This window comes from Rosa rugosa, chromosome 2 (genome assembly GCF_958449725.1).
Source record: "Rosa rugosa chromosome 2, drRosRugo1.1, whole genome shotgun sequence".
Lineage (NCBI taxonomy): Eukaryota > Viridiplantae > Streptophyta > Magnoliopsida > Rosales > Rosaceae > Rosa > Rosa rugosa.
The window spans coordinates 2449079-2472023 of NC_084821.1; the positions used below are offsets into that span (position 1 = coordinate 2449079).

The 22945-nt window shown below is 39.2% G+C and overlaps 2 protein-coding genes across 2 annotated transcripts; one reads left to right on the forward strand and one right to left on the reverse strand.

Annotated features, from left to right (window-relative positions):
* The first annotated feature begins 6296 nt into the window (after positions 1–6296).
* Positions 6297–7352, forward strand: LOC133728177 (AP2/ERF and B3 domain-containing transcription factor At1g50680-like). Its single transcript, XM_062155587.1, has one exon. It carries the CDS (start codon positions 6297–6299, stop codon positions 7350–7352), a length of 1056 nt encoding a protein of 351 aa, XP_062011571.1.
* A 5444-nt stretch (positions 7353–12796) lies between these two features.
* On the reverse strand, positions 12797–16416 carry LOC133732969 (protein NRT1/ PTR FAMILY 7.1-like). The gene is made up of 5 exons (XM_062160570.1): positions 15908–16416; positions 15021–15420; positions 14705–14922; positions 14004–14563; positions 12797–13871 (listed from the first exon to the last, which is right to left on the reverse strand). Exons 2-5 carry the CDS (start codon positions 15418–15420, stop codon positions 13013–13015), a joined length of 2037 nt encoding a protein of 678 aa, XP_062016554.1. The 5' UTR covers positions 15908–16416; the 3' UTR covers positions 12797–13012.
* Positions 16417–22945: the final 6529 nt, after the last annotated feature.

A 22945-nucleotide genomic window follows, 5' to 3' on the forward strand; every position in this document is an offset into this window, starting at 1 on the left:
CACTCCTGTTAAGAAGCTCTTAGCCATTGCTTTTATTCTCTACTCTAGACTGGTTAGTTAAAGTCAATTTCTTTTGGATTCAGTTTACCCCCCTGAACTTTGAGCCTAAAATCAGACTGGTCCTTAAACTTTTTTTTAAATCAGACTGGTCCTTGTACTCTCAAACAACATCACCCGAGTCCAAATTTTGAATCCGGGTCCAAAAATGACGTCACTTGTTGAGTTGGAGCCGACATATGGGCCCACACTTCAGATTTTTAAACCCTACAGGAGGGCATAATGGACATTCTCACAATAAAAAGATTTTTTTTTTTTTAAATAATCCAATTCCCTTTCCTTCTTCTTCTCCTTCTTCTTTCGAACCACCAAACCCCTTCTTCCTTCTTCCGAACCCACCAAACCCAGCCAATTCCCTTTCCTTCTTCTTCTTCTTCTTCTTCTTGTTCTTCCGAACCCACCAAACCCAACCAATTCCCTTTCCTTCTTCTTCTTCTTCTTCTTCTTCTTCTTCTTCCGAACCCATCAACACCCAAACTCAAACCCAATTGCTATCAAATTCAAATCCAAAACCTAATTGCTATCAAATTCAAATCCAAAAACCAAACTCAAATTCAGTTGCATGCTATCAAATTCAAATCCACTATCTCACCCTTGATGGCCATGAGCAGAGAGGAAGAGGATGGAGGAGAGAGAAGGCGAGGAGAAAGAGACAGAGTTGAAGAAGAAGAAGCAGGTCCTGGTGGCCCAGGTCTCCGACGACGCCGTGACTCGTCTCAGGAAGTTGGTGATGATGTCCAACGCGGGTCGGATAGGTGAGAGCTCCAGTGCAGACGGTGTCCTACAGGTCGGATGTGAGGCACGTGGAGCGGATGAGGTCGAAGGCCAGCTTCTTGCAGACGGCGGAGGCGGGGGAGGCGACGATATATGTGAAGGCGGACTTGGCGAGGATAGAGTTGTAGAGGGAGATGGGCTTGCTGGGTTCTTCGGAGCTGCCCATCGGAAAGTGGTGGGTTCTGGAGAATTGGAGATGACAATGAGGTGGGTTATATGACGTTGACTGGTAATCGGAGTTGGGGAAGAGCTAGATTGGGAAATTAAGATTCCCATTGCCGGTACGAGTGAAAATGGTGAAGACCGGGTGGAGGAAGAGTTGGGTGACGGAATGAATGAGTTCTATATTGGAGTGAATGGGTTGTGGATTTGAATTTGATAGCAATTAGGTTTGAGTTTGGGTGTGGAAAAGATTTCTCCGATTTCCGGCGTGGTGGTCGATATATAGAGAGAGAGAGAGAGAGAGAGAGAGAGAGAATATAGAGAAAAACAAAAATAAAAATTAATAAATTTGAAATGTCCATTCTGCCCTCCTTTAGAGTTTAAAAATCTGAAGTGTGGGCCCATATGTCGGCTCCAACTCAGCAGATTACATCATTTTTGGATCCGGATTCAAAATTTGGACTCGGGTGATGTAGTTTGAGAGTACAAGGACCAGTCTGATTTAAAAAAAAGTTTAAGGACCAGTCTAATTTTAGACCCAAAGTTCAGGGGGGTAAACTGAATTTAATCCATTTATTTTCCTAAGAATTCTCTCAGGCCCCGTTTGGTTAGCAGGAATGTCAAAATTGGAAAAGAATTTATTTTCCTTTCCAGACGGATATGGAATGGAATATGTTTTGGTATTTACATGTGAGTGTTTGGAATATTACTAGAAATTAAATTTTGGAATTAATTTTTCATTTCTATTGTAGTGTTTGGTAAGTAATAAGAATGAAATATGAAATTATAATTTTCAATAACGTCCTTTTACTGATTAAAGTACATCAATTTATAAGGAATAGTGGTGGGGAATATAAATTTTTAGAGGGATAATTAATGTAATTTTGCCTTTGACAGTGGGAAATGGAAATAGAATATCACCCCTCACTAGGTAATTCAATTCAAGCTTTATGAGGGAGTCAATTTCCAGTCAAATCTTATTTTTTATTTCCTTTCCGATCTTTAATTACAACCAAACGGCACATCTGAATGGAAAATGAAATTAATTCTCATTCCATACCATGATTTCCTGCTATCCAAACGGGGCCTCGGATGATTGATAAGGTTTCTTAATCGTTATAGTGCAACCTCTCGGGGCGCAATTTATTAATGCAGAGAAAAGTACTTTCTATTTTGGACCTAAGTATCTTCCTAGCTGGATACTTATTCAACGCATCTTTCGCGCAAACCGGTTAAAATTATTGCTGATGTCATACCCATTGGATAATTTAAACCCGCTGGATAATTTGAGAGTTCATTTTTATTTTTTGTGGTAAGCCTCCCTGATGTCATCTTCAAATTATTGCTGATAAAGCAAAATAAAGGCTCACATGTTAGCAAGGGCAGACTCTTTGAATAGTAGGCCGCACTCAACTTGTGCAATCATTTTTTCAGAGTATTTTACATAGATTTTTAGTGTATCAATGGCCTTTACATCTTTTCAAGAAGTTAAACCTATGGGCACACAATTTTATTTGGTCTAGAGTTATAGGGAAACAGTAGGTTGGCAACTATTCCTTAGGCTCAAGTATGTGCTCCGAAAAAAGGAGGGTTAGGTATTCGTGCTTTATCCACAATTGATTCAGCAGCTATTTTGAAGTTAGCTTGGGATTCGTTTACATCTTTTTCTCATTGGGGTGAGTATGTATAGTCTCGTTATCCTATATTATCTAAAAGTAAGGAAAATTATTCTATGCACCGACGGTGCAAGTGACCTAAGCCTTATAAAATAATCTCAACCCTTGATATTTATTATCAACTTTATTTTTAATAAACAAAAAGTGTATTTAATGCAATCTAACCATTCATTTATGTTGGTGCAAGTGCACGGCGGTGCTCTGAATAATCTCTCCTAAAAGTAATTGAATTATCGCGAGTCTTCAATTTGGCCAGGCTTACGGTCCTTTGCTCCTCACTTTACTTAAAACTATTGTTGGTTGACTGGGAACGGTACTTAGGCTGTGTTTGGGGGAGCTTTTCAGCTCCTGTGCTTATAAGCCCGGTTCAAATTGGCGTTTGGTACCTGAGCTTCCTGACAGCTTTTTTCAGAAGCTGCTGTGGCTTCCTTAGATAAGCAGAAGCTGCAGAATGCAGCTTCCAGAAGCCAGAAGCCACTAAAGTACTGTAGCGGTAGTTACTGTAGATAAATGAAATCTCCAAAATACCAAAAATTGTCCTTCCTAGCTGAAACAATTTCAGCTCAACCATCGTTCCCCATCTCTTTCCCTCGTCACTGTTCCCCATCTCTTTCCCTCATCACAGCCGCATCATCACCTCCCCTGCTCCCCATCTCTCTCCCTCATCACCGATGCCATTTTCTTTTTATTTTTTCCTCTCTCCTTTTCCTTTGAATACTAAACTTTTCTGCGTCTTCTTCTAGTTTGCACGCTGTGTGCAGGTGGGTTAGGTAGGCGCGAGGGCGGGGCTGCACAGGCGATCTGGGTTGAGGTCGAGATCGGTGGGTCTCAAGGGCGGCTCCGGTGGTGCTCGGTCTGAGGTGTGCAGCGCGGAGGCTGAATGGTCGATCCGGAAGATCGATCTGGCTGTCTGGCGGCTGTGGTGGGATCTGCGCAGGGCAGGAGCGCCGGGGCTGGGCAGGTGGAGGTAGGCTGCTGCAAGGAGGGGAGCGAGGCCAGTCGTGCGCGCGGCTGAGGCTCTATACTTTTTTTTTGTTTAGGGTGGCGGCAGAGAAAGAAAAAAAAAATTCTAGGGGTTTAGGTTTTTTTCTTTTCGAAGTTAAGAATAAGGCAAAATAATCTCCCATGTCCAATTTGGTCATTCCACAAATAAAAAGCACAAGCCAGTTTGATTTACCAAACACTTTTCCACTGCTTCTGTCACTGACAGCTCCTATAAAAAGCCAGTTTACCAAACACTCAGCAGCTTTGCTTTTCAGCCACTTATTCTCAGAAATAAGCAGAAGCCAGCTTTTTCTCAAAGAACAGCCCTACCAAACATAGCCTTAGTGTCATTTTGGAAAGAAAATGGCTGCTTGCTCCGATCTTGAAAATTTTGAGCGTCTCAGATGGGTCGTTAAGTAATCTTCATGTGGCAGATTTTATTTCAAACCATTCATGACAGCTTCCTCCTTTCTTTTGCCACACTTTGCCGGCTTTGGCTGAACAAATTTTAGATCTTTCCTCCTCTCATTGACGAGCAAGCTATGCTGATTTGGGAACCATCTTCCTCCACCAAGTTATCTTTCTCAAATGGGTATAACTCTCTTAGACAACACCAGACTTTGAAGGATTGAGCTTCTAATATTTGGAGATCTTTCATTCCTCCATATGACTCTTTCTTGGCTCGGCACATTTTATATGATCCTTTACCTACCGATGTGAAGAGATGTGAAATACATGTTGTGTCTATTTGTCTTTTATGATATAGTTTCACAGAGTTCTCTTTGCATATATCTTTGCATTTTCCTTTAGCCCAACGAATTTGGAGATGGTTGGCTACTCAACTCGGTACTTCATTTTCTACATTTGGCTCTCTCTTGGATTTTTGGGTAAGCTATTGTCGTAAACCTTTCTCCCCTCAACTTTATAATTTGTGGCTTGCAGTGGGTATGTATACTCTCATGGAAATATGGAAGGCTAGAAATCGTCTCAGGTTTGAAAATCGGTCTCCTATGTTTTCTATTATGTGTTATCCAATAATGGCTTGGGTTCAACAAATTAGTTTTTTTGCTCTTGGTTAATATAGGGGTGTTCTAGATGCTCTTTTATTGTCTTCTCTTGGAGTTGTTCCAAAACATGGAAAGGCTCCTAAGGTTCAGCATGTACTATGACAATCACCAATTTTTTCTTGGGTTAAAGTGAATACTAATGGCTTGTCAAAAGGAAATCCAGGCCCTGCTGCTTGTGGACGAGTTTTTGGTGATGCATTATGTGACTTTTTAGGGAGCTTCTGTCAATTCTTAGGCTGGAATTCTACCTTTTATGGCGAACTCCACATTGTTATATATTTTGGAAGTTGAGATTGCCTTCGCTAGAGGTTGGTTTGATCTTTGGTTGAAAAGGGATTCTTCTAGTGTGATTACTTGTTTCACTTCAGGGTCGTTTTCTCCTCTGTGGAATCTAAGAGTTTGGTGGCACAACTATCTCTCTAAAGTTCACCGATGAATTTTCGCTGCACTCATATCTTCAAAGAAGGCAATACAACAGCTGACAAGATGGTGAAATACCCAATGCGATGCTTACATGGTATGATAGTCCTCCTAGTGAGCGCAACAGATATTTGTATGCAGATTATTTGGGTATTGCGAACAATTGGTTTTCTTAGTGTTGTTTGAAGGGAATTGTATTACAATTATAAGAACTGTTGTTGTTGTTGTTTTATTTTTATATTTTTAAATTCTTAATTTGCTATTGAGAAAAGAAAAAGAAAAAAACTCCAAATTAATCACTTCTTTTTGTCAGAACCAAATTAACTATCTAAATAAAAAAAGTTAAAAAAATAATTTCATAAATAAAAAAAGCAAAATTCCACACGCAAAACAACTGTGGATGTCAACTGATTAATTAGATCAATGTGATCCCTGATTTGAAGGACTTAATTATCTTTATCTTGGAGAATAAATTTAACCACATTTATAGTTTCTACTGGTTATTTGTTAAAGGTCAGATTACAGTTGACTCATACATATTCGAACATGACACGAGTGAACTAATAAAGAAAAAACCTTGAATTAATACACAATATACTGATCGAAAATGGAAACTTCTAGGACTTATTGAGGCAGGTCATCATTACGCAAAATGGGTTATATATTTAGTTTCAGAATGAGAAACACAAGTGGCCGGGTATATAGCTTGTAATTAACTACGTGCTAAACAAAATGGGTTATGTATTTAGTTTCAGAATGTGACACCTAATTAATATGCCTAAATTAAGATAAAAAGAGACTTTGAAATTTGTTCTAATTGACTTTGATTTTTCACGGGGGAAAATTTCGTTTCTTTAGTTCTAGAATTAAACACATATTTTGGTTGTTTGCTTTACCTAATTCAGTTCAAAAATTTGAACTCTCCGCCTTCCAAATAAAAACCTACCATTTTCATGCAAACATCATATCTCTGATTGCAGATTGCAGATTCCAAATCCTTCAATCTCTCCCAAAATCAAGTATCTGTGCAATGCTGAAATCTCTCCCAAACCCTCTTTGCATTTTGGTTCCATTACTTGATCAATTGTAGTATTGAACATATAGTTTCTTCTCCATGCCAATATTATTGTACAGCTTATCTTTTCCCAAATTCACAATGGAAGATGAAGCATCAACCATGATTAATTCAAGTGCCCTTAAAAATAATAACAGCGTTGCTGTGCCGGGAGAAACGTCGGGTTCAAACGACACCAATTTTGAACTTCGCCCAACTAAGCGTTTGAGGCATGACAATGATGTCTCACTTGCAAAATTCAAAGGAGTGGTGCCACAACAAAATGGTCATTGGGGTGCACAGATATACGCAAACCACCAAAGAATTTGGCTTGGCACGTTCAAATCAGAGAACGAAGCGGCCATGGCTTACGATAGTGCTGCAATCAAGCTTCGAAAAGGTAACGAGTCCCATAGAAATTTCCCGTGGACCAACCTGACCATTCAAGAGCCTGATTTCCAAAACCATCTCACCACAGAAGAAGTAATTAAAATGATTAGGGACGGTTCGTATCCATCCAAATTTGGTGCCTTCGTTAGGTCACAAACACAGTCTCAGAGTGAGGAAGTTGGAAAGGGTACTCCCAGCCAAATTACGGTACATGGGAATGGACAAGTACTGTGTAGGCAACTATTTCAAAAGGAATTGACACCAAGCGATGTGGGTAAGCTTAATAGGCTTGTGATACCGAAGAAATATGCTGTTAAGTATTTTCCTTGTATTTGTGAGACTGTGGAAGAAAATGGGGTTGACGATGTTGAGCTAGTTTTCTATGACAAGGTCATGAGGGCATGGAAATTTAGGTATTGCTATTGGAAGAGTAGTCAAAGTTTTGTCTTCACAAGGGGTTGGAATCGGTTTGTGAAGGAAAACATCTTAAAGGCAAATGATGTGATCACATTCTATACATGTGAGAGTGCTGAGTTAATAAGAGATGAAAGTGGAGAAGTTACTACTACATTTTCCTTAATTGATGTAATGCATAGTGAGGCAGAAAACAACAAATGTTTAGTTGAGAAGGAGGGGAAACTGGAACTAAATCTGAGCGGAAATAGCAGCTACAAATTGCAAGAAGGTGAATGTAAACATGGTGAAGAAAATAAGGCATCCATGGTGGAGGAAAAAGGAGTTAGGCTCTTTGGTGTGAATATTAATTAAGTGGCTAGAAGATCAGATCTTACTAGGAGTTTTTTTCTCTAGATTTCTTCAATCCTTTCTTGAATTACGTTTTCATTTTAGTTTATCAATTGCTAATGCAACAGTTTGGAGTGTAACTTGCAGATGGAGTAAATTTGCATGGGGTAGAATTCATTGTTGCTCTGCTTTTGTGTTCTTTCATGAGCCAACTCTCTATATCACTCTCCAACTTACCAGCAAGCATCATATACGTACATATATACACACGTACACACATATACAAATTCGTCTATTTCTTATCCTTTTCTTTATTATTGTTTTGACAGAGATAGACAATTCGAATTTGAAACATCTGTCAGCATTTTATCAGAGAAAAATGTTTTATCCATTAGTCTAATATATCATTCATTTCTTTTTGTCAATAACGAACATGGGCTTACATCCATGCATGATATGGCTATTAGCTAGTACTTTGAATATGTAGGATTATCGGATATGCATATGCAGAAATGCTTATGAAAGATTAGCATATAAGAGGAACCTGATTTCAGATCGAGCTAGAGGATTGTAGAAATTTGATAAGGATAGGTCCATATATATTACACTGTGTGCGAATGACTTATCAAATCAAACACACTAATTCATGATCGAGAAGTGTCTTATTCAATTTATCTTTTGATCTGGACAGAAGTTGTCTACCACTAATACTTGACTCCATTGATCCATACATGCACTACTAAATGGTAGTCCCGATCCTCCACCTTCTTCTGTTTCTCTCTTTTCCATCATTCATGGCTTTTGATTTTCTTTTTCTGGTAATTATTTGTTTGTCCAAAGTCCATATATATCCTCATTTATTTTTAAAATCTTGTTTTCTATATTCCGCAAAAAAGTCTACCTAGCTTATATATGATAAAGTAATCTGGGGTTCACATCCAAAACCAATTGGCAATGGATGGAGTGACCCAAACCCTTATAAACCCATAGGCAAGGTCTCATTTTTCCCATGTGGAATGTATATATTCTCAACACGCCCCCGCACGTGTGGCGAATTTTCAAGCCATACACGTGGACAACTTTTTGGGTGACGTGGAGCCCGTGTGGCCGTTTGGCATGCACAGGTGGATAACCCGCTCTGATATCATGATAAAGTAATATGGGGTTCACATCCAAAACCAATTGGCAATGGATGGAGTGACCCAAACCCTTATAAACCCATAGGCAAGGTCTCATTTTTCCCATGTGGAATTACAAAGAAAAATGCCGCTCCCAAAACCTAGCCGCTTGTGCTCGGTGATCCAAACATGGCGACCGCCGCCGGTCTTCATTCTAAGTGGACAAACCTACTTCACACCCCACAATCCAATCTCAGCCCTCCAACGCTGGCTTTCCCCGGCGATCACCCAACAGAACCATGGTTCTGAAACTTTCAAGGTTTCTGTTCCTTGCCGGATTGAGTCCGATCTGAACTGTGGCGGACCTCCAGGGGCAAGCCTCGTGCGCTTTCCTCAAAGCGGCTGTGGCGTCTTACTCTTAGGTACGATTAGGGTCTTTAGCAATCGTCTGTGTGGAGATCCTGCACCTCTTGAGTCGAGTCTCCGATCTACTTCATATGGGTGGTCGGTAGGAGGTTTCTCTTGGCCTCGTCCTGCATTGATCAAATTATGGGACCTGAGGAAGATGGTGAAATCGCTGATTCATCGCCGAAGTAAGCTTGTAGGAGAAGATGAGTTTAGGCGGACTCGACCGCGTCGGGGGTGTCTCAAACTTAGAATTCCTGGTGATTCTCGAAGTTGGATAAGGCCTTTGCTAACGTGGAGAGATTTGGCTCAGGATCCAGAGTGGAGACGAGATCGCCTGCATCTTGTATGTGCGGTGGCAATGGTGGCCGCGACGGCGATTGGTGCAAGCGTGAGTGTGCCCAATCTGAGTTGGGTGCCTAGATCATTATTGAGGCCCAACTGGAATTGGGGGCCCAAATTTGTTGAATGGAGCAAGCTTTGGATGTCCAGATGCATTTGGGTGCCCAAATCACTTTGGAGGCCTAAATTGTGTTGGGTGCAAAAATTAAATCCGGTTTTGAAGTTCAAAGTTTTGGGATCTGGTTCTATGGGGTTTCGAATTTGGGATCCAGGAGGCTGGACCCAACCAAACCTCCGTGCCCTAACTTGGATGGCAAGGAGATATTTTAGTTTTTGGTTGAACTATGCCTATGTACTGTGTTCTAAATTTTCATTTGTGAGCACTGATTGTCTAATGAGTGGTGCTAGCATGCCACGTCCTAGACTTGCCCATAGATGGCAAGGGAAGGTATGTATCCGTGCCATTCTGGCTTGAGTTGAATGAGAATTGTGTTGCTTGATTCAAAAAAAATTTCCCATGTGGAATGTATATATTCTCAACAATATATACATCACTATCTGCCTCTCAAACAATAGGGGTAGTATTGAAGGCTGGAGACTAGAAAAGAAGATTGCACATATCACTGAAAGTATTGGACATACCAAAATTTACCAACACCCTTTACTATTCATTACGTTTGTAGGCATATAAAATGGCATAGAAGAATTATTTCAGTTTTGGCAATATTTCATGGAATATGTATATAGAGAAAATTTTATTTTACCTCCTTAACTTTTACATCCTAAATCATTTTGTGCCCCTCCATTTTTAATTTAATTTCATCACGGCTGCCCCTATATTTACCAATTTATTCAATCTTGTCCAATCCTTAAACTTTTCTGCCCACTATATATTTTGAAATTCTCTTCTCATTACATATAATTTTGCATGCAATGTTAGTGAATCATCATCATATAAGGGAGCCCACTAGATCCACATTTTCAATTTACAAAAATATTTGCCGGAAAAAAATAATTATTGCACAAGATGCACAAGGATACATATGCTGAAATTAGAAGTATATATAGAGACAGCTGATTTAAGGTATAAAGATCAGGAATGTAAAATGAAAGGGTTTTTATCACCATTAGGGTCAAAACTTTTTTGCACCGGGCAGAATGATACCCAACTTTCAAAAGTGATCAAAGAAGTACCTAGACTCATAAAAATTGATCAACTCCATACATCCGTCCATTTTCCATCACATATCCGTTAAAGCTAAGAGTACATACAACCTTTCACTTAATTTTTAGATGGAAATGACAATATTATCCTCTAATTCTTTCTCTTTCTCCTTTTTCTATTCTCATTTTTCCTCGTTCTTCTGCAATCTATGAATTTTTTGTAATTGGAATTTAAAATTTTTATAGAATTGGAATCCGAAATTTAATATAGAGAGGCATAGATGCAAAATCAAGCCCAGAAATTGAAGTGATTTGTGGTAAGAGGGGCCATCAACCATCTATAGCCCAATCTTCTTATTCTATAGAATTAAAATCTTCCATTCAATTTCAATTCCACCATCAATATTAGAAACAAATAAAGTTGGGATGTTTCCCACCTTCTAAAGAAAAAAAGAAAAAAAGAGGGATATCAGTCCAATTAGAACGCGCTTGCACGCGCCTGACGAGAAATAGTGAGCTTTCCTCCTGTCCGGCGGCGAGCCCTTTCGCCGTCGTCGGATGGGCCTTTGTCGTCCCCTGTGGGACTGATGTGGTGCCGGGCTCCTCGATCGACATTCTAAGCCGGTGTGGGGAGATGGTGGCGGCGGTTTGTGAGGTGAGGAAGGAGGAGAACACGGTGGCTGTCGGGTTGTGGTTTGCCCCTTGCTGGCCTGGGCGGAGGTGTGGGGTACTGCTGCGGAATCGGAGGATGGTTGGTTGGGTGGCGGCGTGGCTTGATTTAGATCGGCGGCGGGGTTCGATCAGATTTGGGTTTTACCCGATCTGGAGGGATCGTGGTGGTGTGATATGGTTTGGATCGACTGGATCCATTCTGGTGTGGATCTGATCTGGAAGGGTCAGGCGCGATTTGGTTTTGCTCTGGCAGGGTGGTGCGGTCAGGCGTGCTGGTGGAGCGTGGACGGTGGGAATCCGGCGAGTATGGCGGGAAGGTGGTCTGTCGGCGGTGGTTGGGATGGGGTTGGGCCAGGCCCTGCTGGCAGTTGGTGGGTTTCCTCTTCCTTGGATTGTTGCTTGGGCTTCGGCTCCATTCTTGGGCCCGGCTTGGGCTAGCTATGTTATTTATGTTTGTCAATTTATTTATGCTTGTTTACTGTTTATAATAAGTCACTGCCATAGGTCGGTGTGGGTGTGCACTCTTAGTGCCTTGTTTGTCCTAGAGAGGTGGCGAGTTATTATCAAATGGACGCAACCTCCTAGTGGCAGGATGAAACGAAGTGTCGTCAGAGGTTGTTCTGGTCGAGAGCATAGTGGGAAAGCTGGTTTTATTGTGTTATGGCTTTGTATGAGCTTTTGTCTTTCTGGTATGCCACTTTTGTAAAGCAAATGGTGTTGCCCAGATATCTAGTATGTCAACCCTTGCTAGTTGGTGCATGTTTGAATATATAGGATTAGTGGGAGCTCTTGTTACTAGTCAGGAAGTTCTCGTGTTACTAATTGTTCGGGGTTTAGGCTCTACGTCCCCCCCTTTGTATTCAGCAGTTTCATTAATGAAGGCAAAAAAAAAAAAAAACAAAGAAAAATGGGGAGGGAGAAGGGGGTAGAGATAGAAGAAGAATCAACAGAGTAAAATAAAAAAGAATTAAAAAATAGTTTTTGTGTAAAATATTATTATAACCCCACAAAACACCGCACCACACGTAATTAATTTTAACAGAGAAGTTACAAAAAATAAGCCGAGGTATCAAGTTGATTTGTTTTTAAAATTTTAGCTATCATTTTGATCACTTTTTAAAGTTGGGTATCAAGTTAACTTGTTTTTTTAAATTTAGTTACATTTTTATCACTTTTAAAAATTGGGTATCGTTTTGTCCGGTGCAAGAAAGTTTTGACCCTAGTGGTGATACACACCCAAATGAAATTAACACATACATACATCTATAGCATGCCATCATTGTCATGTCCTACTAAACCAGTGAAATGTATCTTGTGTAGGCAAATAGGCTGAGTGAACTTCGTAATCATACAAAATGTGAATGCCTTTAGCCTCATGCAAGAACTTCAAGGGTGGACTAACAAACAGTTCATCATGTGACAAATCCAAATTAAAGATCACGAAGGACACAAATGTGGGTGACACTGTGTTAAAATTATGCATGCATAGACGCTTTAGGTCTGGATATGACACTACTTATTGGGTTTTCCATTTAGGCAACATATTTCTTGCTGTTCATAGGAAAAAAAGAAACATATTTTTCTTGTGGGTTTTTTTGCTTCTGCTTATTACTCATTACGTACATGGCTTTATTTCTAATTGCAAATTAAAAGACTTCAGTTCCGTAATTAGATGGCAAAGACTTTGGTTCGGCAATTAGATGGAAATGGATTTCATCTAAAATGCCTGTACGTTTCTTTGGTTCGGCAAAGACTTTGGTTCGGCAATTAGTAGAAACCTCAATAACATGCTTGTACGTTGTGATCAGTACTTCTTAAATCACATAATTTGCTCACACACGAGAACGATTAAAGAACTATATATTCCCAAAATGTCAAGAAGGAGGAGAGTCAAAAACCAATAAAAGTCTAAACAAAAAGACTGACTGCATGCAAAATTAAGCACCATTATTACCAAATCAAGCACCATAAGTAAGGTCTAAATTAAACGCTTCTGAGCACCTCATCATCCTGACTTTCTTGACTAACCTTTTCATTCTCAGGGCCTTCAAGGTTAATGCACTTGTACCTCTTAGCAAGATATAAATAAAAAGCAAAGTCGAGAACTGTTAGTCCTGCAATCAAGAAGTAGAACCTGTCCATATGACCTTCATTCAAATTATTTGGAATCCAACCTGGGTCTGAACCTCTAGCTGTAATCCCCATCACCATAGCAACTAGCATACTGCTCACATAATTCCCAAGAGAGATTGAAGCCATGCACAACGAACTTCCAAAGCTTTTTATCCCATCTGGGGCTTCTCCATTAAAGAACTCAAGTTGACCAACATACATGAAAACTTCTGAAACACCAACAAAAACATATTGTGGAATTTGCCAAAATATGCTCAAAGAGCTTACTTTCTTACCCGGCTCCACATATTGGAGCCTTGCAATCTCCGTGGCACCAGCTGCAACCATTGCTAACATTCCAATAATTAGTCCAATTCCCATTCTCTGAAGCTCTGATAACCCTTTAGGGTTTCCACTTAATCTTCCAGCTAAAGGCACAAGGACTTGGCGGTAAATTCCGGTGGAGATTAGGACGCTGCATATGTCAAAAGCTGACATGCTAGCAGCTGGGATATGAAAATTTCCGATTTGGGCATGCATCACATCACCTTGCTCTACGAATAGAGAAGCCATTTGTGTGAAGATCACTGAGTAAATAATAGTGCAAAGCCAAATAGGTAGAAGTTTCAGGACGCATTTGGCTTCTTCGACTTGGGTTACAGTACAAAGTCTCCAAGGGTTTTTCTCATTTTGATCCCTGTCCGTTATCGTTGCTGCCTTGTCCAAAAACCTGACCAAATTAAGTAATGAAAACCATGAACATGTTAGCACAGTTTTGATATCTTATGCTCGAAATGTAAACCACTTTATCGTTTGTGAATTTATCTAACAAAAGAACTAGTTAAAGTGTAATATTACATACTCAATTTCATTACTGTGAAGAATCTTTCTACTCCCTTTGATTGCAGATTCTTTTCCTTCCATCTCATACAGATTATCTGGATCAGCTGGAACAACATGCCATTTTCTAGCAGCAGCCACAAATACCTGAGCAACACGAGGTAAAGGGTTGCCACATGGTTTTATATACCGATACCGACTTGATCCCATCAAATAGGACAATAGGGCTATGACTGCTGACCCTAATGAGACCAGAAACCCTATATTCCAATATCCATGATCCTCATAATAAACTAAGATGGTGTTTGAGAAGAGACACCCCACGTTGAGTGCAAAGTAGAAATAAGAGAAGAAAACTGCTCTGGAACTTTGCTGTTCAGGATCTGCCTCATCAAATTGGTCCGCTCCAAATGTTGCTATAGTAGGTTGGTGACCACCATATCCAAATGCCACTAAATATATTGATAGGTAAAAAAGAATAACACCAGCTTTGGATGGGGGATTGCAAAGTTTTTCTCCATCGCCACAACCAGATGGATGGATCAGAAAGAGCCAAGATGTAAGTGACATTAGCCCCAAGCCCTGATTAAGGTACATTATTTTTCATTAGCTTTTACAGATAATATAAAAGTATACAAAGAGGTGGTAATGCTCCCAGAATTGGACCAATAAATAACCGATATATGGTCTACATGACGAAATGGTGTATAAGAAAATACATACCATTACAAAGAAGACCTGAAAGACGGCACAGGTTAAGTAACGGCCCCAATAGGAATCGCTGAGGAAAGCTCCAACCAGAGAGAACAGATAAACTGTTCCAGTCCACTTGCTAACATTGTTGGCCGCTACGGCATTTGATTGTTCAAGAACTCTGACTAGAAACAAAACCAAGTTCACACCAACACCAAAGAAAGCTAGTGTTGCTAGGCCTTGATTTGCTGCATATAAGAAATCAAAAGAGTACATGTCACTAATCATGATGATAATTGTATTCATAGAATGTAAAAGTGATAGTTTAATCATAAACAATAGATACCTAGCAAGAGAATTGCAAGTTTCCATCCTCCTCTTCTCTTTCTAATAGGGCTTGGTGCATTGGGACTTCTAGTAGTGATTGTCCCTTTCTCAGGTGGTTCATCACCTTCATGGGAGTCGATCTTCCCTTCATTTTCATGAGAGTTGGTCTTCTCTTCAATATCATGAGAGTTGGAGTTGGTTTTCTCTTCAGTACCGTGAGAGTTCCTATTCTCTTCAGTATCATGTGAGTCCCTTTTCTCTTCAGTACTATCATGAGAGTGTTTCTTCAATTGAATTTCATGAAAATTACTCTGCTGTTTGTTTTCGTGCGAGTTTCTCTTCTGTTCAATGTCATTAGAGCTTCTATTCAGAACTTCTGATGATTCTGCAACATCTTTGTTGTTGTTTCCTGTCATCATCTGCAAGTTTTTTAGGGAACAATTAGTTAGTTATACCTGTGCTACTAGCTATATATGTAGTAATTAACAAACATTAGAGAAAGTTACAGGGTCTGTGACACATGTAAATTGAACAGCCATGAACATAAATTAGAGAGATTTGGCACACAAGAATACTGAACAACATACCAGCCTCTCTAGTAGCTCCAAAGGGACAAAGCATAACGAGTTGGACTAAGATTTACATAAAGATTTTAAATTTACTTCCATGAATTGATTAACGTTGTTATATATACTTGATAAAGGTTATAGGGTACTTTAACTAACAATGTATATGCTATTTACACGGGGTTGTGATTCCGCACTGCAAACTAATTCTATTATTTCAAATTAAACACGGAACAGATAGAAATAAGAAACGGCGATATCAAGAATGAGAACAACACAATGAATCAATATACTATTGTGCTTACATGAAAGCTACATAAAGGTAGGCTAGTCTACTGACCTTTTACGGAACTTGATCACTGAGAAAGCAAACTGTGAAATTGCACTGGACTCCGGTGATGGTGAAGATCGCGTGTCGGTAATTTGAGGTGGAAAGGTAGACAGCCAAATCACATGAGTCGCCGGAAAACTAGAAAACACAGTAAACCCTTTTGTCATTTATGGTAGAACAGTGAACCAAATTTCACCAAAGCACTGTCTTGTACTTCAATCCAAACCCAGGAACTCAAACAAAACTCCTTGAACAGTTCCCTGCTTGCCCTATCATGCTCATACTACAAAGAAAACTAACACTAGCTGCTCATATAAATAGATTCGATCGTCTGTAGCAGGAAACCCTAACAGAAACACAGCAGAGAGAGATTTGCAATCAAACAGTTGGTGATGCATGCGGGTCTGTAACAACCAATTATATAATAAGAGTCCGTACAACTCTTAGCAACATATTAGGGGTTTCTGTTGCGCAACAAACTTTAAGCTTTCTTATCCATTACTAGTTAGAGTTTACAAGTGATTCGGATTCTTGGACCTGAAAACTAGGAGTACTTATGCTTGTAGATCACTAAACAAAAATTCAAGATTCAAATTTGAAAAAATAATACTATATCATATCCTTCCAAACAAACTTTACCACCTAATAATGAGGTCCATTCTTTTTGTGCGGTTATTATTCAATTCCTCAACTTGGATTATATGCTAAAAAAACGGAGATAATTAATAGAGACTGTTGGTGTCCATTATGATTAGGCCCCCTCCATGAATTTTAGGATCTATTTGATATAAATTGGTTGTCATTTTTTAAATGAAGAAACGAGACATTGGAAAAAATCAAACGAGGTGAAGAGTAACAAGAATATATGTAATCAACAGAAAAGAAGAAGTGATATATGTAATCAAGAGTTGCTAGATTAACTTGTCAGGTTTTTCGATGGACTCAAATCTAGCGGAAGATGTTATTGACTAATTTACCAAACTAGCAATTTTAACCAAAAGTTAAAATTTTGACTAACTTTAATTAAGATGATTTAGCAGTCCAACAGAATACTTATATGGAAGTCAAATTTAAGTTTTTGTTATTTTTTTATTTTTCTCTATTCTCTCTAGCTCAAAAATGACATGAGCTAGTGAGATAGATAATCCTTGAAAAATGACATGAGAGGCGTCATGTGACTTTTTTTATTGGAAAAATTCACTGGTGGACTAAAGTGATAGTCGGAGTTAAATTTGAGTGACTAAAGTGAGATTTTATAAACATGAGTGACCAAAATGTCAATCAAGCGAAAGTTGAGTGACTAACTATATTTTTTCCTATTATATATATATTTTGCCCTAATACCCAATTAAGTTATTTTTTATTCTTTTTTGTTTAATTTTAGGACAATTTTTCCCTCTCTTCCTTTGTCACTTAGAGAGAGACTTTGCCGGACTCCTGTAGGCTGTCGCGGGATTCCGGTGACCGGCCGTCGGATTCCGTTGACCGACCGCCGATTCCGTTGACCGATCGCCAGATTCCGATGACCGGCCGCAGGATTATGGTGATTAGACCGATGAACGGAATCCGGCGTCCAACTTTATTGCCCCCCAATAATCTTATTATTACCCTGCAATAATCTTTTTATTGGCCCCCAATAATCTTATTATTGCCTTCCAGTAATTGTTTTTTGGATTAATTTCAGTTTACCCCCCTGAGGTTTGGGGGTGTCATCATTTCACCCCCTCTACTTTTAATTTTGAATTTTTACCCCCTAAACTTTCCAATTTCCATCAACCGTGTCCAATTTCTCCTATTCCGTCCAAAGTCAACGTTAACTTTGACTTTTGAGGGGTAAAATGGTCATTTCAAGATAAAAAATATAAATAAATAATAATAATAATAATAAATTTCTGTATTTTTTTTATATTTTTTTTTGTCTTCAACCTATACACCAAAAGTTATAATAGGTTTATAAAAACAAAAAAAAAAATACTCTAGGTGGTTGAAAGCGGCTCGCTGGTCTACGATATTTGTGATATATCTCCGATAAAGTGAAGAATTTTTGGATATATCCCCAATAAAGTGAAGAAATATCTGTAAAAAATAATTTTACACTTTATCTATAAATAAATATCTGTAAAAAATGATTTTATACACTCGCTCGTCTATGATATTTGTGATATATCTCTGATAAAGTGAAGAATTTTAGGATACATCCCCAATAAAGTGAAGAAATATCTGTAAAAAATAATTTTACACTTTATCTGTAAATAAATATATGTAAAAAATGATTTTACACATATATTTTTTCACTTTATAGGGGATATACAAATATTTACAGATAAATTATAAAATCATTTTTACAGATATTGCTTCACTTTGTTGGGGATATATCCTAAATTTTTTCACTTTATTGGAGATATATCACAAATATCGTAGACCAAAATGATTTTACACAGATATTTCTTCACTTTATTGGGGATATACAGATATTTATTTACAGATAAAGTGTAAAATTATTTTTTACAGATATTTCTTCACTTTATTAGGGATATATCCTAAAACTCTTCACTTTATCGAAGATATATCACAAATATCGTAGACCAGCGAGCAGCTTTCAACCACTTAGAGTATTTTTTTTTGTTTTTATAAACCTATTATAACTTTTGGTGTATAGGTTGAAGAAAAAAAAAGAAAAAAAAAATGAAGTAAAAGAAAAAAAAAAAAAAAAAAAAAAACAGAAATTTTTTTAAATTTTTTTAATTTTATTTTTTATCTTGAAATGACCATTTTACCCCTCAAAAGTCAAAGTTAACGTTGACTTTGGACGGAATAGGAGAAATTGGACACGATTGATTGAAATTGGAAAGTTTAGGGGGTAAAAATTCAAAATTAAAAGTAGAGGGGGTGAAATGATGACACCCCCAAACCTCAGGGGGGTAAACTGAAATTAATCCTTGTTTTTTTGCCCCCCAATAATCTTATTATTGCCCAACCAAATCATAATAAACAAAACAATCACTACTAGGAACATCCCATATTGAAATCGGCCAATTTTTTGGAGAAACAAACCACCGCAACAACATGGACGACGTTGGAGGCCTCCTACGCATTTTACCAGAAAGAGAGGGGGGGGGGGGGGGGGAAGAAGAAGAAGAGAAGCCTGAACGACGGCGTAAGAGCCCCGAGCCGGAGCAAAGCCCAGACCCGAACTTCGGCTGGCACGTGGAGCTTCGGAGGTCTGATGACGACCCTGGCGTGGCGGCGGAGCATCAGAGGTTTTCTTCTCGTGCCAGCGGTGCTCGCAATCGGAGATGCACTTGTCAGGGCCCACCCCGTGCTTGTGGTAACGCGCCACCGCGTCGGGGATCGGGGCGTGCTGCTTCTTGATCAATATGCCCTTCTGGATCTGGTGCGGGGACGCCGAAATCTCCACCCCCGACCGCCTCATATTTCAATCGCCGTCCATTCCTCATTCGGCATCTTCGAGGCTGATGGTGGTTGGTGAACTTTGCATCTTCGAGGCTGACGGTGGTTGCTGAGTCGACTCGGCAGGGAAGGAAGAGAGAGAGAGAGAGTCTGAGACGAGTTGAGAGAAAGGGAGAGAGAAATCGGTGAGGGGGGAGGAGAGAGAGAATAAATCGAAGAGGGGAGGGGGAGAGAGAGAGAGAGATGAGTGTAATTTATTAATTAAAATGAGGGCAATACTGTCAATAGATGTTAGTGGGAGTAAAAAACTCTTAGTGGAGTAAGTGGGCAATTTTTAGGCCAAAATTGTGTAAATGGTCATTATCCCTTTTTTTATTTTTATTTTTTATTTTTTTTTATGGAGAATATCACAAATGGTCACACAACTTTGATATGTTCGACACTTTGGTCATTGACTTTTAAATAATATTACTTCAGTCACTCAACTTTAGCACCGTTTTACACTTCAGTTATTGTTGCTAAATGTTTCATCACAAAGTGTTAAAATTGAGGGCGTTTTAGCTACATGAAAAGATAAATCTGAAAAAATTAAAATCAAATTAGTGCCTCTCCTTGAATTTATTTTCTTGCAATTGCCCGAGAATTGAAGGTTTCAGTTGGCCTCCACGACCAAACATAATAGTCTCTCCCTCTGGTCTTCTTCTTCATTAATACACTTCACATACAAATCAATACCAATCAAAGACGTGAACAGACGTGAGTCCTAGATATGAGCTGCCACTTTTAGATAATAACCTCTATAACAGTGCTAGATAACAATGTGTGCTTAAAACATCTACTACAACAGTAGTAGACCTATGATTATTATAGGTGAAAAACACGAAATCGCTGCCACTGTCCACAACTAATGTAATTTGGCCGTCAAATTTAAAGCCGGAATTTGGATATCCAACATTATTGGAGGCAGAGCACAAGGGAGAGAAAGAGAAAAACGAGTTTTCGATTAGTCTCCAATCCCGGTTGAGCGGGTCAGCTGTGTCACGCCCCGGATTTTGAATAACAAATCCAAATCCGAAACATGAATTAATACAACTCACATAAATACAACCTGAATTTTTTTCTCAAAACAACCACACTTCACACCTCTCAATATTACAATAAATCAAATCCTCAAGTTAATTATTACAACACACTCTCACCAAATCAAATTCTAAGGCTCAATGAGCTTAACTCACCTCACTATTACAAATGCTGTAAAACTATAACAAATACTCTAACCGGCTCGATCACCGCCCTGATTCTTCTGACCTGCAGGATTACCCGCTACACCGTTTGAATAGTGTACCGGGATTGCAACAATACAAACCCGGTAAGCTTTTTGCAAAGCTCGTATGAGTAAACGAAAGGATTGCACGATTTAAAGTAACACAATCAACTCAAGCACATTTTAATTTTGTTTTGCATAAGAATTGAAGTGTACAACGTCACTTCAAGCATCAATCAACTCACATCTCATCATGACTACTCAAAAATAAACAACTTCTTACTCAATATATACTCACAGGCTTATGATTTATTTATATAAATCATCCCATGCAGTATATTATACTTACAGGCTTATGATTAATTATATTAATCACCCCATTCAGTATATCATACTTACAGGCTTATGATTAATTATATTAATCATCCCATTCAGTATGTGATGTCATACCCAAGGGCATATGATAACTCGTTTATCCCCCAAGCAGTATGATGGCAGACAGACTAGAGCTCTAACTGTATCGTAAAGTGTCACCTGGGCCAAGGTTCACCTTACGAATGACTGCTTTTCTCAATTCACTCGACTCCTCATTTAATTCATCTCAACGACTCAACTATCGCACTTTACTCAATTACCCATTATCATAGACAACACAACATCTAAGATAAATCACATATTCCAAAGGGTAATGCTCAAAATATAACTCAGTAAATCACACCATCCAATATATATTCCACGTAAATATATATATATGTAGTCACCCACACAAGAGTGACCACTAATACCAACTATAGTTCACATGCAATAAAATCTAGAAATTCATTTTTTTATAGTTAAATACATTTTACTTACCTATGGACCGTAGTCGATCAAGTCCATATAATTTAAAACAAATATTTATTTTCATAAAACAATTTCCACAATTTCTCAATTAAATAAAATCACCGAATTTCGGTTCGTGAATGAACCATGTGCGATTTACTCACCTCGATATTCCCGCTGCGTCTTCAGTTTAACACAATACACACCGAAATCGCTCACCCAAGGGAGACCGTCAATCACCTAATCACACATGACCTTAACTTAGCCAATAACTCAAAAACATATTCAAACGACAATCCAACGGTCGGATCGAAATTAAATGATGATCCAACGGTCGGATCCTCACGGATCGCCCTTAGGATCACCCTCCAAAAATCATCACGAAGATCCAACGGTCGGATCTTCCTGAATCGTCCTTACTAACATCTTCACAATTTTATACGAAAATCCGACGGACGGATTCTCACGAATCGCCTCCCTAATCACTGTTTTGCATTTATACGAAGATCCAACGGTCGGATCTTCGCCCATGACCACACAAAGTCACTGGGACAGTCATAAGATCATCATATCAAAACTACAAGTCCATCTGACGGTCCTAACTTCACATATCACAAATCTAACGATCGAAACTTAAAAATTCATAACTTAATCATACGATATCCAAAAATTGCATATAATATATCAAGATGATCGTATTGAAATATAGAATCTAAAAATGCACAGAAACTATATTTTTGACCCCCGGAGGTGGCCGGAAAGGGCCGCCGGAATTAGTGGCAGAGCCGCCGCCGACCACCGCCAATGGTGTCGGGGCCGGGCTGCTCCTCTTCCTCTCATCATGCTTAACAACTTTCATAACTACCATGTAAGCTGAAAATGACCGGAAGTGGTTGAAATTACCTAAAACAGTCGAGGTGGCCGGAAAATTTCCAGAATCCGGCGAAATTTGCAGAATCCGGCAAGGCTTGATTTCGACGTCAAAACTTCAATTTCAGGCTTCGATCCCTTCTAGAGAGTTGTTAAGAAACTCAAGGTGAACTCATTGGTTCAAGAATCACAGAAAAATATGGTCTGTAGCTCGAGATATACCGATCGAAAGCTTCGGTGGTCGGAAAAATTCCAGAATCCGGCGAGCTTGAGTTTCGACGTAAAAACTTCAACGAAACGCTTCGATTCCTTCTGGAGAGTTGTTCAGAACTTCAAGAAGAACTCACTAAGCCAAGAATCACATAAAGAGGTGGTCTGTAACTCGAGATACACGGATCGAAGGGTTGTTTGTCGATCTAAACCAGTCGAGCTCCGATGAACGTGAAATCGTTCTTCCCAGGTCTGGTCCTTCTTGGTGCTTGTTCAGAAAGTTGAGGCGAATCCAATGAGACAAGAATCAAGAGAATTGGCGGCCTGTAGCTCAAGATATCGAGATAGAACCAAATCGAGCTCAAAACGGAACCGTGTCCTCCGCCGCCACTGCCGGCCGTGTTGCGGTGCAAGGTTGCCACTGGTAGCTGCGCAAGAACGAGGTGGAACTATAGGAACTGGTCTGGTCT